Source organism: Pistacia vera, unplaced genomic scaffold (genome assembly GCF_008641045.1).
Source record: "Pistacia vera cultivar Batoury unplaced genomic scaffold, PisVer_v2 Contig320, whole genome shotgun sequence".
Lineage (NCBI taxonomy): Eukaryota > Viridiplantae > Streptophyta > Magnoliopsida > Sapindales > Anacardiaceae > Pistacia > Pistacia vera.
In genome coordinates, this window is record NW_022196136.1 from 381,401 (window position 1) to 399,951 (window position 18,551).

General features: G+C 37.7%; 1 protein-coding gene across 1 annotated transcript; it reads left to right on the top strand.

Moving 5' to 3' along the window:
* Positions 1–3,578: 3,578 nt before the first annotated feature.
* LOC116137004 (alpha carbonic anhydrase 4-like) lies at positions 3,579–13,607 on the top strand. Its single transcript, XM_031422685.1, has 9 exons — positions 3,579–3,932; positions 6,496–6,694; positions 11,208–11,324; positions 12,132–12,349; positions 12,527–12,633; positions 12,720–12,822; positions 12,978–13,136; positions 13,240–13,293; positions 13,376–13,607. The coding sequence occupies exons 1-9, from the start codon at positions 3,579–3,581 to the stop codon at positions 13,442–13,444; spliced, it is 1,380 nt and encodes a 459-aa protein (XP_031278545.1). The 3' UTR covers positions 13,445–13,607.
* The last annotated feature ends 4,944 nt before the right edge of the window (positions 13,608–18,551 follow it).

Consider the following 18,551-nt stretch of genomic DNA (forward strand, 5'->3'; position numbering starts at 1 on the left):
TACAAGGGTTTCTGCAGCGTAGGGATCATCTTTGGGGGATCGCATCTTACAGGGAATTCGCGAGGTGCCCAAGAAAGGCATGCTCGCGCAACCCATCATGACCCCATCAGTGTAATGAACATGACGCCGCGACCATCTAAGGGTCACAGAGAGGAGGAAATCACCTTCTTCGATAAAGACACAGTACAATTGCATCATCCCTATAACGATGCTCTCGTTATCACACCCTAAATAGGGCAGTACGAGGTCCACCGAATGTTGGCGGACAACGGAAGCGCCGTGAACATCTTGTTCCAGCGAGTTTTCGAAAGAATGAAACTGGATGAGGCTGATCTAAAGCTTGCCTCCATCCCTCTATATGGTTTCACCAGGGATCATCTGATCCCCAAGAGGACGATCTCACTCCGGGTCGCATTGGATGACACCAACGAGGTGACCAAAATTACTGAGTTCCTAGTGGTGGTCTGTCCGTTTGCTTTCAATGGCATCTTGGGACGACCTCTACTAAGAAACTTCAAAGTAGTCACCTCAATCTACCATCTAAGGTTGAAGTTCCCCACCTCGATAGGGATAGGGGAAGTAAGCAGATCTCAATGAGCATCTCGCGACTACTATGTAAGGCCAGTGTAGATGGCGTGCAAGGAAAAAGTTAGTCCATTTGGCATCCCTGAACAGGCAATGGTGATCAGCCGAATCGAACCATAACCTGGTCTGACTGAGGATAGCATAAATCCTCGTATCCAAGAATGCCCTTCCAATGGGTTGGTTGAGGACTTATCTGAAGTGTCAGTCGATCAGAGTGGGCTGAGCTGAGTGCTGAGAATTGGAAGTAATCTCAACCCCTAGCTCGCCAACGACCTGACCAGCTTCTTCAAGGAAAATATTGACGTGTTCATATGGACCTATGCTGACATAGTCAGGATCAGCCCAAATATCATTTGCCATGCCCTGAATATCAATAGTGAGGTCAGGCCGGTCTGCCAGAAGAGAAGAGCAATGGATCCGGAGCGATATGTTGCCTTGAAAGTTGAGGTAGATAACATCCTCTTAAACAGATCCTTCTGGGAAGCACTCTACCCGAGCTAGGTCGCCAACCCGGTTTTGGTAAAGAAGCCCAACGGCAAATGGCAGACCTGTGTTGACTTTACCAACCTTAACAAAGCCTGTCCGAAAGACAACTTTCCCTTACCAAGAATCGACCAGCTCGTTGATGCCACCTCTAGGCACGAGCTACTGAGTTTTATGGACGCCTACTCGGGATACAATCAAATTTTAATGTACGCAGTGGACGAAGAGCCTACCTCCTTTGTTATAGATTGGGGGCTGTATTGCTACAAAGGTATGCCCTTCGGCCTAAAGAACGCTGAAGCAACTTACCAGTGACTGGTTAATCGGATGCTTTCTGAGCAAATCAGAAAATCAATGGAAGTCTATGTTGATCAAATAGAAAATCAACTTACCTGCTGGTCAAATCGCATGTCACTTCTGATCACATAACACACCTCGCTGAGATGTTTGGCATACTCCGAAAGTACAGAATGAAGCTCAATCCTCTCAAATGCTCGTTCGGAGTATCCTTAGGAAAATTCCTGAGGTACATGGTTAACCAGAGGGGAATAGAGATCAACCCCAAAAAGATCTAAGCTCTCCTCGATATGAAAAGCCCGACCAACCGAAAATAGGTTCAGAGTCTTAATGGACGAATAGCAGCACTCAGTCGCTTCATATCAAAGGCAACAGATCGCTGCTTGCCATTCTTTAATATACTCAGGGCCAACAAAAAATTTGAATGGACTCCCGAGTGCGAACAAGTATTCCAGAGCATTAAAGAGCACCTCGGAGAGCCACCTCTTCTGTCCAAGCCCCTCCCGCAAGAAATTCTTCTTCTGTATTTGTCCATCTCTCAGTATGCGGTTAGCGCAGCTCTAATCTGGGAGGAAGACAGGGTCCAATGGCCAGTATATTACATGAGCAGACGTCTGCTGGACGCCGAAATACGGTATTAAAAAATGGAGCGATTAGCCTATGCCCTACAGATCGCCTCCAGAAAGTTACGACCTTATTTCCATGCCCACACAATCCATGTATTGACCAACTATCCGCTCAAGCAAGTCCTTTAGAAACCGGAGGCTTCGAGCAAGTTGCTCAAATGGGCCATGGAACTAAGTTAGTTCGATCTATAGTACAAACCAAAAGCAACAGTCAAAGGGCAAGCTGTTGCCGATTTCATCTTGGAATTCTCATATCAACTGGTTAAGGAATCTGAATAACAGGCTAGCGAAGTCACCAAGGAAACTGTTCAAAATCTATCGACCTAGAGCCTCTATGTCGATGGATCCTCGAACAGGAGAAGGGCAGGGGCAGGCCTTCTCCCTTTTAGTCCCGAAGGGACTCGCATTCACGGCATTCTTTGGTTTGGATTCAAAGCGACCAACAACGAGGCTGAATATGAAGCTCTGCTTGCTAGTCTGTGGTTGGCAAGAGAAATGGGATCAACTGCGATCAGCATCCACAGCGACTCCATGCTGGTTGTTAACCAGATTTTGGGAGAATATCAAGCCAATGAAGAAAACATGATCAGTTACCTGAAGAAAGCTAAGGCCGCACTCGAGCCATTTAAGCACTTCATGATCATGCAGATCCCTAGGGACAGTAATTCAGTCATGGATGCCTTAGCAAAGATAGCCCCATCACTGGATTTAGATGCGCCAAAGAGTATTCCTATTCGGTTTATAGAGATCCTTAGTACTAGCACGCCCGAGCAGACTGTGAATGCAACTGAGTAGGTTTCCTGGATGACCCTAATCATTCAGTATCTCCGAGATGGGACCTTGCCTAACGACAAGATCGAGGCAAGAACCATGCAAACTAGAGCTGATCGTTACACACTTATAAGAGATCAATTGTACAAGCGGGGGTTTAGCGCCCTTCTCTTCCGATGTGTAACCGATGAAGAGATAGACTATAGCATGAGGGAGATACATGAAGGGATCTGTGGTAATCACACGGTCGCGCGATCTCTCACCAACAAAGTTGTTCGTCAAGGGTATTACTGGCCTCTACTCCAAGAAGACACCTTCAACTTTGTGAAAAAGTGTGATAAGTGCCAACGGTTTGCGAACATACCACGAGCTCCTTCCCACCAGCTGGTAACCATGACCAGCCCCTGGCCATTCTCTATGTGGGGAATTGATCTTATTGAACCCATTCCAGTTGGTAAAGGAGGGGTCAAGTATGCGGTGGTCGTGGTGGATTACTTCACTAAGTGGGTCGAGGCCGAACCTTTGGCCACAATCACCACCAAAAAGCTCAAGGACTTTGTCTTCAAAAACATAGTATGCCACTATGAAATTCCTCATACTCTTATCTCTGATAATGGGAAGCAATTCGACAACGAGGAATTCAAGCAGTTTTGCAATGAGCTGGGAATCCACAAAAAGGTCGCCTTTGTTGCAAGACCACAAGCAAATGGTCAGGTTGAAACTATCAACAAGAACATCAAGCATACTCTAAAAGCCAAACTTGGCACTACTAAAGGTAATTGGGTTGACGACCTCCCTGAAGTCCTATGGGCATACATGACAACTCCGAGAACCGCTACCTCAGAAACTCTTTTCTCGCTGGCACATGGCTGCGAGGTGATGATCCCTGTGGAGGTGGGAACTGGTTCACTTCAGAGAGACCTGTTTGATGAAACAGACAATGAGGCGCTTATGAGCGCATGTCTGGATTTAGTTGAAGAATATCGCAGCAAGGCTCAGCTAAGGATAACAGCCTACCAACAGCACACGAAAAGATTCTTCGACTCTAAGGTTAGAAGAAGAGACTTCCATGTCGGCAATCTTGTTATGAAAGAAGTCCTTGTTGGTACACGAGAACCAAGTGCGGGATTATTGGGGCCGAATTGGGAAGGCCCATACCGCATTGCTAAAGTGATAAGATCGAGGACTTATCACCTTAAAAGACTGAACGATTCTGAAGTATCGCGAGCTTGGAACGCTGAACATCTTCGCCCATATTATCAGTAATTCTGAACTTGTTTTCCTAATTTCCTTGCAAAGACTTACTTTTTCAAAACTTGTAAATAAGATAAGCTCTTTTGTAATGTCATTTCCCACATGTATATGATTCTGTTCGCATAGATATTTTTTGTACGAATGATATTAGAAAGCGACCTCGTGTCCACATGTGTAAAGTTTGTGGGGTACGAAAAATTATAAGTACTCACAAATAATTAAGGAAACGATCTCTTTATTTATTGTAAAATAAAAATAAGTACATATCAGCAAGCATGGAAAAAAAAAGAAGCCATCACTGGCCTTCATCCCCAAGTCCTGGATGTGCGACCTTAGCATCCCTAGGTCCTGGATGTGCGACCTCAGCATCCCTAGGTTGGTCGTCGATCACTTGGTTGGCCACAAGTTCCTCAGGGACATATTCCTCCGGATGCTCATCTTCCGGATCAGGCCTTTGACCTTCCTCCTCATTGTCGGCCCGTGCCAAAGAAGTGAGGATCCTCTAGTAATCGTCGGAGAGGTCGGTAAGGTCTATGGTGGGATTCTTCGATCGAAGGGCATAGATGGATTGAATCGTCCAATCGGTAGCCCTCCTCTCAATCTCCAGCTTTTGTCGCTGCATCTCTTCGGTCAGCAAAACGACGTGACCCTGGGCAAATTGGAGTTCGGCCTCAAGTGCCCACCTCTGCTTCTCGGTGGCTTCCCATAACTACGCTCTTTCTTGCTCTGCTCGCAAAGCCCGCTTGGAGTTCGCTTGTAGCTCTAGCTCTCTCTCGCTAGCCTCTTTGGTGAGTTTGGCCATTGTCCTTTGGAGTTTTTTAACCACCTCTCCTGTTTTCTCCACCTCAGCCTTTTGGAAATCCACCGTACGAAGTGCATCATTCCTCTCAGATAGATATTGGTTCGCCTGAACAGTGGATAGTTTCCTCTCTGCTTGGGCGGCTTCTAAGTCCTGTTTAAGCTGCGCGTTCTCTTCTCTCAGCTCGACCAGCCCCTCAGTAGCCCTCAACTAAGTCTTCTACTGGGCTAGGTCCACGGCGAGTAGAGACTACAAAGTGAAAAGAGCAAAGGATTAAATTCTTTTCCGTTAAAAAAGTAAGGAAATGTAAGAAAGTCCTCGACGAGGACAAATCGCTTTACCGTGCTTTGATGCTGGAAGGCCATGGTCATTAGGTTTACGGGGTTAGAAGCTATGAACTATTCGAATGCCTCTACGAGCTGGCACTCTAGTAGGGTAAACATCGCCAGCTACAGATGCTCTGGGAATTACCCCACGGAGTCTAGCACGGGAGTGCCCATCCTTGGGGTAGGTGGCACCTCGCCCACCAGTTCTTTGCCCGCTCTTCTCCCGGGGTCTGCGACCTCCCCTTGACCCATTGACGGACCTTCAGGGGCAATGGTGACATTGGTCGCACCCCTAAGAGGCTTCCCTGAGCGGAAGGCCTGGTAAGGCTACGACCTCCTAGGCTGAATGCCTAAGCCCTTCGGCTCAGACTCAGGCTCAGACTCCTCGACCCAAAGCTGCTTCCTCTTTTTGGACTTTTGGGCTATAGTCTTCTGCTTGGGATGAGCAGCCGCAGGCTGGGAAGCACTTGCTAGTCAAATCGGCGTCGCTGTCGGTGTCTCTCTGACGGGGGGACCGTTGGGGGCCACCTCGACTGGTCCTATTACACCAACCCGAGGGAAGGCAAGCTCCCTCACTCTTAGTGACCTAGTTACCTTGGGTGGCATGGTCACTGCATGCGAACATCGTTAGTATAACAGTTCGCCCCATGCAAACATCAAGTTTGGATAAGGTCATGAGTACTTACTAGGTAAGGTTTCCAAGGTCGCTTCGGGGTTGAAAAACCCGTATTTCCCAAGTTTGCGATCATCATGAGCAACCTCACATCGCGACTCTATTCAGACAGAAGACCGAAAGTAATGATCCTATCAAAATCAGCGAGAGCCAATAACCTGGTCGTCTTGTTTACTGCAAAGAAACAAAGAAAGCTCGTTAGCAAAGGTAAAAAGAAAGAAAATTCGCTAAGAAAGAGAAAGGAAAACCTACCCGGCTCCTTAAATTGGCAAATGCCGTCATAGTGAAAAAAGAAAAACTTTGTCTCATACGCCCTGACATTGTTGGGGTAGCTATGTATTCCTCTCTCGATCGTAGATCACTTCGAGAGGTAAAAAGAGTCTTTGTCTTTACTCTTCTTCAAATAATACGAGCAGCCGAGCTCTAGCGCAGTCAGCTCACCTAAGCCATTCTCGTCGCATGCGATATACATAGCCATGACTATCATATATGCGTGCGGCGTTAGCTGTAACGGTGCGACCTCGAAGTGATCGAGGACCGACCTTATGAAAGGGTGGAAGGGAATCAGCGCTCTACACTTAAAAATGTTCTCGGAGATCGCAGCCATTCCTTCTGGCAGATTCCGAGCTGTGTACGTCCTATGTTGGTAGACATCTACGCTAAGTGTGTATTGGTCTACAGCTTTTGGAATCTCCTCTGCTGTGGCTATTGATAGAATCTCCTAAGAGGGACCTTCTGGGTCATCCTGTACCAACGAGCTCATTCCCTCATCTGTCTTGGCTGCTGAAGGGTCCATTTCTTCTGCGGTCTAAAAAAGAGCGACATGCAGGAATTGCTCAGTCGTCGTACACAATTTCGTACGATGACGTGGAAGAAAAAGGTAAACACCATCTTCCTTAAACCCTAGAAAAACCCTAAAGAATCCTTAGGGGCCACCCCCAAAGACTCAAACCCTAGGAGAAAGCTTATTCTCCGATCAACCACAAGCAAACGTTCACCGTTATCGCATGACTATCGTAAAAAAACAAAAAAATAAAAGGCAATGAAAGAATCATCTTTACCTCTCGAATATGAAGATTGATCCTCCTGCTCTGAATATCAAGTGCGCACCAATCTGAAAGGTGGAAAATCAAGTCTCGCGAAAGCTTCTTGTTCTCTTTACAAAAGTGAGTATTATGACATTGCTTGAGGTGAGCCTGAGATTTTATAGTGAAGGAAGTTGCGCTTGGTTTTCTCAAAATCAAGCGACGTTTGAACGAAAATCACCTCTCACCGTTGATCGCGACCACGTGTCATCAATCAACGGGAAAGAGTAACCGTCACGCTTCGAGAAATCAAATCGTCATTTCCCTCTGTTGAAATAATCAAGCAACGGCTCGTTTCCCTCTTCCACATTAAATGTGCATTCCTCCGCATTTAATGTTCTAATAAGGAATTTCGTTTCAGCATGGCTTACATTTAATGCGCATGGTTGACACTTATTGCGCATAGGACACGTCTGCTAGAGCAAAAGGTGTTTCATTAATGTATTAGCTGCCAAAGTACAACGGATGACATCTAAAGAGGTCGTTAGGTAAAACACTCTTCGTCCCATCTGTTGTGAAGCGATGTGACTTCTTGCCTCCAGCCAAAAAATACGCTAAGTATATCCAGGTCGCAGACCTCAGTCAGGATAAGAGTTTCATCAGCATGGCACTGAATAAGGCCTGGTCCAGGTCGTAAACCTAGTAGAAGAGGACCATTTCAGGTCGCCTATACAGAAATGTCTTGCGACCTCCTCGCAGCCAGGTCGGATCGATCAATCGTCATTTGGCACATCTCAAATCAAGGCATAATTGTGTAGTTTTCAAGGTTCGATTCTCAAACCTTAAAAACTAGAGGACTTCTGTTGTGCCTAGAAAAGTAGGGCTGTAATGCCCTTTTTGAGGCATGTAGTTTTGTAAGCTTATTTTTGTCTTGGTGTTGTTTGTTGGCCCTAGGTTAAATTGATATGTTGTTATTGTTGATTGGTGACCCTTGGTTAAGTTTGTAAGTTGTTGAAGTTGCTTGGATGTCCTGATTTTGGTGAAGGATTGGCGAAAGCATGGAAGTGCAGACTTCGCCGTGGCGACGTACGCTCTGTATTTTTTCGCCACCTTCGCTGGGGTGAAGAGTCGACTGATTTTTCTTGTGAAATTTCTAGAGAAAATTTTCATAGGGGTGAAGTGACCATTCTACCCCTAATTAGCAGGAAAAGTGGGGAGTGAAATGCAAGGAAATTTCAAGGAGAATGCATTGGATTAGGGGTGTATTTGTAAAGGATTAAAGGACAAGGATGTTATTTCCAAGATAGAGTAAGGGCAAAATGGGAAAGAGTGCTTATTTATATGAGATATTAAGGGTTTAGCTTTACAAACCCTCCCATTCAATACACCCACACGCCACTTCCACTCTCCATTCCTCTCATCTCTTCATCTAATTATCCAAGGAAATTAAGGGCTTTTGGTTGGATTTTGACAAGGATTTGATTCTAAGCATCAAGAGGTAAGGATTCTTGCTCTAGTTATGAGATTAATTTGAGTAAGTGTTGAATTCTTATAAAGTTTTATGCTTAGGGTTTGAGAAAGAGAACAAGTCCAACAAAGATAGTGAGCTTTTGTAAAACTACTCAAGAAAAAGGTAAGTAAATCCAACCCTAACCTTTGTTTGAGCAAGTAAATCATAGAGATTGTTTTATGTGAATTTTATATGAAGTTCATATGCTTGAGATTTGTGCATGGAACTTGTTATTGAGTTTAATGATGATCCATGAATGGGTTTTCTACATGAGAAGGGTTGGTTGAGTTGATGGAATTTGATAGAAGTTGGGTTGAATTTAGAAAGAGTTTAAGAGAATTTATGAAGTGTATTTTCTTGGCTAGGATTTGTGATGATTCAAAGGAGTTGTACTCCACTTATGGATGGTCCAACAAAGAAGTAGAATTATGGTTAAAATAGAATTTTTGTATGCATGCTTATTGTTTGATGAAATGCCTAAGAGAAACATATGCATGAGTAGAGAAACTTAATTTTGTGCAACATTGCATATTTGCATTGCATAATTGCACTTAAGAAAGAAACATAAGCATGAGCCATCCACACGCATATATTTGCATATGCACAAGAACTTCAAGAAAGAATAAAGAATTTTTAAGAATAAAGAGAAAGAAAGAAAAGCACTAAAGAATTAAAGAAAGAAAAGTGCTAAAGAAGAGAAAAGAATAGGTTGTTGTGATGGGGGACCCGTGTGTGTTAAGAAGAAGAAATTCCCACATACACGCCACCTTAATTGAGTGGCATAAGAAGAACAAGAATTTGTACGGCCCGTAAGAGTGTATGTGGATGAGGGTTGTACCAAGAAGAATTTTCTACATGCATGCCACTTTAATTGAGTGGCCTAAGAAGAAGAAAGAATTTGTACAGTCTGCAAGAGTGCATGTAGATGAGGACTATACTCACTCACACGGTCAGGGTTCTGAATCCATGCATCAACCGAGTCCGATCGGCAAAGAATAAGAAAAGAAAGAATAAGAATAAGAATAAGACTGAGAATAAGAATAAGGAAGAATAAGAAAGAATGAGAAAGAATAAGAAAAACAAGAAAAGAAAAGAAAAGCATGAAAAGAAAAGAAGAGCTTGATCAAGCAAGAAAAGAAACAGAATAAGAAATAGAAAGAAGAAAAGAAAACACATGTCTATGCATTACTACATATGCATTTCATTCATGCATGTTACCATGATTTCCACCATGATTAGCGAGAATAAGAAAGAAAGAATAGAGGGAAAGAAAAATGAAGAAGAAAAGAATAGAGTAAGGAAAGAACCAAAGTATAAGTCGCAGGGATAAAGGAGTTACTTACTAAGCATTTTTGTGCTTACCCCGTTGTTTTTCCATGTTTTGTAGGAAATAGGTGAGAAGCGGTCGGATGAACGTCAACAAGCGGAGAGAAATGGCAATTCTGTCCACCATTGTAAAAGCTTTTGTATATGTGGTTTTGCTATGTACAGAATAATATATGTTAAGTAAAGAAAAATTTTGGGCCCAGCTACTTTTCAGTTATTAAGTATGTACATTTTTTCATAGAATATTTTCTAAGTATACTAGTAGAAAAGAAGGTATTACAATGGCTAACGTAGAACCTTGTCAGCATGGGTGGTCAGAGCTTATGAAGGTTCTACGACCACTCAGATGCGGCCACGTCACGTGATAACGTGAGCGGCATGCTCCTGCCAGTGTAGTAGGTGTACGCTAGGTTGGCGAAAGGTGGGAAAACATCCACGTGTCCGATCCCTGCACAAGTCGAGGAAATCACTCGGGCAGGTGAGCAATGGGACGCAGAGATGGATTTGCACGGTATCTACCATACTTGCAGATTTGGTAATCATTACATTGGTTCATCCCACTATAAATAGAGGACTTCTCTCCGATTTGTGGGATTGGCTAATTTCACTCTGGAATAGCATACTCTCTCTCTCCCCCTCTCATTTGTATTCTCCCAATTGTAACTCAGCTCGCTGAGCGCGACCTGACTTCACTCATTAATATAGTATCAATGGACATAGGATTCGCCTTGTGAGCATCCGAACCACTTTAAACATTGTTTTTCACCCCCCCAATTAACTAAACACTTCCATAATCACATATGACTTTTGAGCCCACTCAACATTTCTCACGTGCGAGTAGTTGATGTCAAAATCGAGCATCAACACTTTCATCAGACAATCCATTAAGAAAATTGATTTCTTAGTTATTCCAGAATATTAATAATTTGGATAAATATTAATAATCACATCATTCCTGTCCATTCTATAAATAAACCATCAATAGCTTCCTAATGAACAAACTAATTATATCATTTGTATTTTATATTTGTTTAGTATAATAATTTTAAATGTATATTTATTAACCATTATTCTTATGATGATTTATAGTTTATTAAAAAAATAAATACATATCATGGTTAAGGATGACAATTTTAACTCATAAATCTATTCTGTTGGGATAAGTTTAGGGATATTAATTAGTGGGTCTGGATATATATAATATTTATGATAAAAGATTTCTTACCATGATAGATTTGAAAAAAGTCAGTGATTTTATTTCCTTAAAGAGTCAAGTTATCCATTGTTATCCCTAGTCATATATAGAATCAGATTTCTTTTTTTATTAGCCAGCTTAAAAAAGAGAAGAGGAAAACATAAATATAAAAGTATAAAAATGGCATGACAAAAGCAAAAAGAGACATTGTAAGACCATGCAATAGACACAAACACCAACACAATCACCACTCAACACTCACAGAATAATTCTTTCCTCTTCTTTCTATATAAGTCTTCTAAATATTTACGAGTACATTTACCTCAAACATCATTAGTTAGAGCACACATCAACATGTTGTACAACAACAAATCCTTTATCTTTTTCATTCTCACTTCTCTTCTTCTCTCATCCCATCTTCTTCATTTTATATCTGCTTATGCTTCTCAACATGGTATGTCCCTTTCATTTGAATGTTATGTTTATCATTGTAAATGTTATACTTTTTTTGAGAAATTCGTTAGTATTAATTGATATTAATCCATTAGTTAACATGCATGCAATTGTTTAAGTCATCTTCTGTGTTCTGGTTCTGCATAAAATGGTTATCAAATTATTTGCTTTTTGTCTCATTGATTTAAATATTTGGCTGCCCCTTTCTTGCTTCTGTCTCGTTTTTGTTTTAAAAGAGATTGGTTTGTTCATACAGAAACAAGTTATTATAATTAGTTTTATTGTCATTTTGAGAACAATTATTGGGTAATCTTGATTTAAGGTTATAACCTATACGGATATTAATTATTGGTTCGAATGTCACTGTATGACCTGTCAAAACAGTAACCTGACCCTTCTTTGTTTTGTCCCTTTTTATTTGTCTGGTTCTTAATTCATGCTTTAAAATAAAGAAGGAATTAGCTTCTTTGCTTAGTGATTAGTTTGTTTTGATTTTTTTATTATTTACTTGCAGGACCATATCATAATTTTCCTTTTTACTTACTAGGTTCTTTCTTTAAAGTTTAAACTAGTCACCTTTACTTTGTATCTTAATTAACTGCATGAAAAGAAAAGAAGAAATACTCTTTGTTTTCTTCTCTCTTTTTGCTTCTCTACAGATTTTGGAAACTGTAGTAAATCTTCTTCACGATAGTGAATTTGTGCTATGCAGGATCATACAATTAATAGGCATGAATTACTAAAATTTATAATGATTAGTTATATAAGGTCATGATGAACTAAAATTTGATGATTTCATGGAATGTAGAAGACCATGAAACTCCATTCTCCTACAGTGAAGGAACTGGTAAAGGGCCAAAGAGCTGGGGCAACATCAACCCAAATTGGCGAACTTGCGGGAATGGAAAAATGCAGTCTCCCATTGACCTTGTTGGCAAAAGTTTGCTAGTTTCAGCTACTCTAGGCAAACTAAAAAGGGACTACAATCCGGCTTCTGCTGTTTTGCAGAAAGGACATTTCATTTCAGTAAACAACTACTACCACTCTTCTTTTAACCTTGCGTTTTTATTTCGAGCAGTGTTAATATCTTTACAAGATTAGATGTTGGAATATGTTATGGTAAAATTGCTTGGGATTGATTATGTATTTGTTTGTTGATAGAATTTAATTTCTAATTTTGAAATGAGTGGTTGCATTTGTCAGGTAAAATGGAAAGGAGATGCAGGACAAATTAACATAAATGGAACTTACTATAAACTAGTTCAGTGTCACTGGCATACCCCGTCTGAGCATACTTTTAATGGATCTAGGTTGCTTCATTTCTCCTTTAATTTCTTTGAAACTTGATTATGTTTTCTTTTGCTTTCACATTCACTTTTTATCTGCTGAATTGTAGGTATGAGTTGGAACTTCATATGGTTCATGTAAGTTCTGATAACAAGAAAGCTGTTATCGGAATTGTGTATGAATATGGCCATCCTGATCCTTTCCTTTCAAGGGTATGATTTTTCTTCTGTTTGCTTAACATTCTTCAGGAAGTTTCGTTTTCCTAGCATTCATTGAAGTACTCCGTTTAAAATTTTAGTTCTCTCTGAGAAATTTGATGCTTTTCTTGTTCATTACTGTTTACTTTTTTTTTCTCTCATTGTTTCAGCTTTTCCCCTACATAAAATCACTAGGGGGGAAAGAAAAAGAAATTAGAAATGTTAATCCCGGAGATGTCAAATTCGGTAGTCGGAAATACTACAGATATATAGGTTCACTCTCGACTCCTCCTTGCACCGAGGGCGTGATTTGGACGATAGTGAACAAGGTAACTTAAACAATATAATTTTGTTATCAAATAAACTCTTTCAAATTATTCCAAATAATACACCATTGAAGCACTCTAATAAAATACTACTTGTCTGATACAGGTGAGGACAGTTTCAAGGGAGCAAGTAAGAGCATTGAAGGAAAAGGTTGAAGATGTAAGTGCCTTTTCCTGTAGAATTTGATCAACATAAATTAATCTCTTGTTGTTTTTATCTTTGTTGATTTCTTGGTTACCAGGGATTTGTGGAAAATGCAAGGCCAACCCAGCAACTGAAAGGAAGAGCAATTTGGTTCTATAGTCCATGAGAAAATTGCTGAGAGGTTACTATTCATTGATTTTAATGAAGACAGGAAGAGAGTGTAATTCACTTCCATTATTACTGCCTAAATTTGGTTGGTTTTCTTTATGTGTTCATCCTATGCATTGTGATGTTTAAACTAAATCAGCAAACAAAGAGTTATTTTTAAATAAGAGGATGATTTCAGAAGGGGAATCAGCATATTATTTACTCTTTTCACCGCACTTTTAATTTGATCTGCTGATTCTTTTCTTTCTAGTCTATTAGGATACATTCATTAAAAAAATCAAGGCATTTTTTACGAAGCTCAGATTAAAATAGTTCAAATTTGAAGTACTTGAGAATTACATAATAATGACATATATTGTTCGCTTAATTGAAAGTTTTTATTTTATAAGTATTTAACAAATTGAAAATTTATTCGATGGTTTACTAAATAATTAAATAAACTAATAAATAAATATTTATAGTAGAAAATGATTACCTAAACAATAATAATTAATTTTAATCCCTAAGCGAAATTTGTAATAAGTTTATTAATTTTATTATAAATACATACAAAAAATCAATTCAAAATTAATTCAATAAAGTATTTAATTATTAAAGTAAATCTTTCCTTTTAGTATTAACCAAGGAAAAAAATTATATTAAGTTAGCATGTTAATTATCAAGGAGATATTTGAAATTAACCTGCATTAAGCTTGCCATATATAATAGTTTTTTTTTTTTTTTTAATTTAATAACCGGTAATCACAATTACAATTAATCCATGTTTGATGGTCCCGCGCCATGTCTCCCAAGTTTTTTCATGGAATGTAGTGTTGACCGCGAAAACTCGTAGGTGCTGAATATGGTTATTTCACGTCCTGGACCATCGACTGTTATGCTGCTCGGTGGACACAGGAGTCGCCAAGCCTGGGATCAGGTCTTCAGTTGCCTGAAGCTCGGACCCCGAGAGCCTTCACACTAACTTTAACAGGCCTCGTTCCTTTCTCACGCACAAAAGACGGTCAAGGGGCTCATGGGGGTGCCATTAGCTGCAAGGGTGTTCAAAAGCGGTTAACTGCTTTTCTAAACCGAACTGGTTTTTCGGTTCAGGAAAATTCTCAAACCGAAATCAAACCGGTTTGGAGGGAAAACCGGTTTCCCTTTTTTTTTTAATAAAACTTATTTTTTTAATTTTTTCTTAAATTAAAATATAAATATAAACAATACATATCCAAATAAAAATTAAATATTCATACGTATCTATTGGTCACTATTAAAAATACATTAAAAATTGATATAAATAAAAGTTCGAAATGAAATTATTTTTTATTTAATATATAATATATATTTTTATTTTTATTTAATATATAATATATATATTTGTAAAACCGGTTCAAAAAACCGGTTTCGGTTAACTTTTTTTTATTTTTTCCCAAATTAGAAATTCAGTTTTTTGAATTTTTTGAACCGTAACCGAACCGTTTTTTCGGTTCGGTTCAATTTTTGCATTTTTTTTAACACCCCTAATTAGCATAGAGTCTTCGACGCTTAAGTTAGAGATCTAGTCTTTATATTAAGACTTGGAATAGATTTATTTTTAACAAAAATGCTTGTTGGATCAATTGATCAGGATAAAATAGGGATATATTTGGCTTTTCATAAGATGACCATGTATAAAAAGACCTATTTATCCTTTCTGAATTAAAAAGTAAAAAGAATGATTTAATGGTGAGAGAGAGTAATTTCAAATTTTATTGAATTCTCTCTCTCATCACTAAGTCTGAAAATCAAATTTTAATAAGATATTTTCAAAATATTAGATTTGTTACCAAAATCCAATATTTTAATTTAATTATATGATAATAGTTATTATACACTTGACTCATGCCAACAATTATAAGTTTAATTATAATCAAGACATTTGTGATAAAAATTCAATTTCAAACAACATCTTCATTGTTGCCGAAAGTTGCTTCCAATACCGCATTTCGCTCTTCGGATTCCACAGTTCCCTTCCAAATTGAACAATAAATAATGTTTTCCTTCCAACACAAAAATGAGCACTTATTAATAAACAAAACCATACCAAACGAAATATGAACACTTGGATTACAATGGTTGACTTAATCGAATTTTAAGTTGTCTGTGCATAGATTAAAAAATCTCTTGTACAAAATCTATGAACATTCTCTGAATAGAAATCTATAAATATATTAATATTTTCGTTTATTTTTTAAATTAATACAATCTAATTTTATTAAACAAATACAGAGAAAATGACTTTTGTCATAATGACATGACATACTCATTCTATACGAGACTTTATAATTGATTACCTGTACAAATAAATAAATAAATAAATAAATAATAATAATAATAATAATAATAATAATAATAATAATAATAATAATAATGATGATGATGATTTAAGATGATTAAGAGTATTTAAGAAAAAAAAAATACTTTGTTATCAATATTCAAAATACATATACATAAAACATTGATATACGGAAAATATTTTTTTTACAACTCTCTCTATTTTATCCACACAACATTTAGATCAATATACAAAAAACATTTTTTTATCTGGCTTTGTCTTTTTTATCCACACAATATTGATGCAGCAATGAACAGTGATATACAGTGTCATATGAACAGTGATGTACAGTGAACAGTGCTAATAGTGCCGACGATGTCAGAATGCGACGAATTTTGGCGTGGCACTTTGAAATAGTCAAATAAGTTAGGCTTGTGATTAATGAGTTTTGTTGTTTTTTAGCCTTTTAGAATCGTTTAGATGGGTTTTTAGGCATTTTTATGTTTTTCAAGGGTGTGTTTGCAAACGTCTAGAGTTTTTGGGTTTCTTTACAACTTTTTGAAAGTTTTGGGACCTTTTGGAGATCATTGTTTAATGTTCTTTTTCTTGGTTTTTTGATTAGGGAAAATTATAAAAATGCTGTTATAGCCGTAATAGGGCAGTTTTTTTATGATTATTTTTATTAAATAAAAGTTAAGAACCTTTTGTGGTTGCTTATTCAATCCAGTATCCGAACTTGATACATTTGGTGGTGGTTTTTCGTATCAATTGTTCCTTGATTGTTTAGTCGTTCTTTTTCTTGGGTTTTTTATTAGGGCAAACTATAAAAAGGTTGTTATAGCCGTAATAGGGCAGTTTTTTTTATTGTTATTTTTATTAAATGAAAGTTTAAGAACCTTTTGTGGTTGCTTATTCAATCTAGTATCCGAACTTGATACATTCGGTGGTGGTTTTTGTATCAAATGTTCCTTGATTGTTCAGTCATCTTATTATTTCGGCATCAAACATTCAGATCAATATACATAAAACATTTTTTATCCAGCTCTATCTATTTTATCCACACAACATTTAAATAAATTACAAAAACATTTTTTATCCAACAACTATTTTATCACAATATGAACTAGCATATTCATTTGTTGGCAAAAATGAGATAAAAGGGTGTGCAGGTATGAAAATGTGTTGAAAATTAATGTGTTGCAAACGGTTCTTACACTTGCAACAAGGGATTACACTTACAACTTTGGTTGATAAAGGTTTGACACAAGAAAAAAGCATGTGTTTGCAATAAGAGATTACACTTGCAACTTTGGGAGATAAAACGGGTACCTTTACATTTTTTTTTATAGCAATTTAATTATTACAATAAATTAATGCTTACTTTCCAACCTCTATTCTTGGAAACATTGAAGTAATAATTACTTCTCTCTCATCCTTTCATAATGTTAATGGTGTAAATTATTTTTCCTCCAAAAAGATGGGTTTAAGAGCCAAATATAATTTTATTTTAATAAAGAGTAAATTTGTAAATTTACTTTCCCAATCAAGTTTTTGATCTAAATCAGTTGATCCAAATATCATTAATTTATCTATATATCTATACAATCCTTAAGCCCACCCTCTTTAGCGATCGCCAATTGGACTCCACGTAGGATTCCAGCTGGATCTCTATAATTGGTACAGGTGTTTGGCCTATTTACTTTGTAGAAACTGTTCACATTCGCATTTAATGTTCTGTGTAAATTACTCGCATCCACATTCGCTTTGGTTTGTAGAAACTATTCACATTCAATGTTTTCTAGAGGTTTTTGACATTTTGTTGATAGATGCTGATAATTCGTATGCATTCATTGTTTTGTAGAAACCTTTGGTTTGTATATGTGAATGTGAAGTGGCGCATTTATTTTTCTGGTTTATTGTTTAACTAATCAAATAAATAGTAATAATTCATATGCATTCATTGTTAACCTTTGGTTTGTATATGTGAAAGTGAAGCGGCGCATTTTTTTTTTTGGTTTATTGTTTAATTAATCAGATAAATACCGATAATTCATATGCATTCATTGTTTTGTACAAACCTTTGGCATTTCTATTCATTGTTTTGTACAAAATTTTGGCATTGTGAATGTGAAGTTGTGCATTTTTTTTTTTTTTTTTTTTTTTTTTTTTTGTGAATGGTTATACATGCACGGATAGGCATGAATAGTAATGGATTGATAATGTCTATTATTGATTTTTGTGAATGTGAAGAGATGCATTGTATCAGTTGTAGAATTAATGACTTTGAATCCTCTATATATAGGTCGATTATGTAATAGTTTGTTATACCATTCATATGAAGAAAGACAGGTGTGTCATTGCGAATTGTTATTTATCATTATTTTATTTTGGTTTTTTCAGTTTATTATTAAACTTTTGATGCTCATAATGTATTAATTTGTTCAGGAATATTTAATTGGTTTTGAATAATTCGCAGTTGTGTTGTTATAGTCCTGTTTGATTTGCAGGCGGACCAAAGTGAATAATTTTTTTGTCTACTTGGGGACCAATTTTGAACAATGCTTTTTTTGCTTGATGAACACTCTTGTTTAATCCTATAATTGTAGTCATTGCTGAACAATGTTGTTTAATGTTAAGAGTCAAGTTGTGAAGAAAATAAAGAATGAAAGTATGAAAGAACACATACTCAATAACTTCTGTGATCTTCTATATTGAATAAAGAAGACATAAATAAATATGTTACAATAGTGAGACAATTTCGGAAAGGAATCTCTCTTAAAGGAGAAAATAAAAAATAAATCAAGAAGAT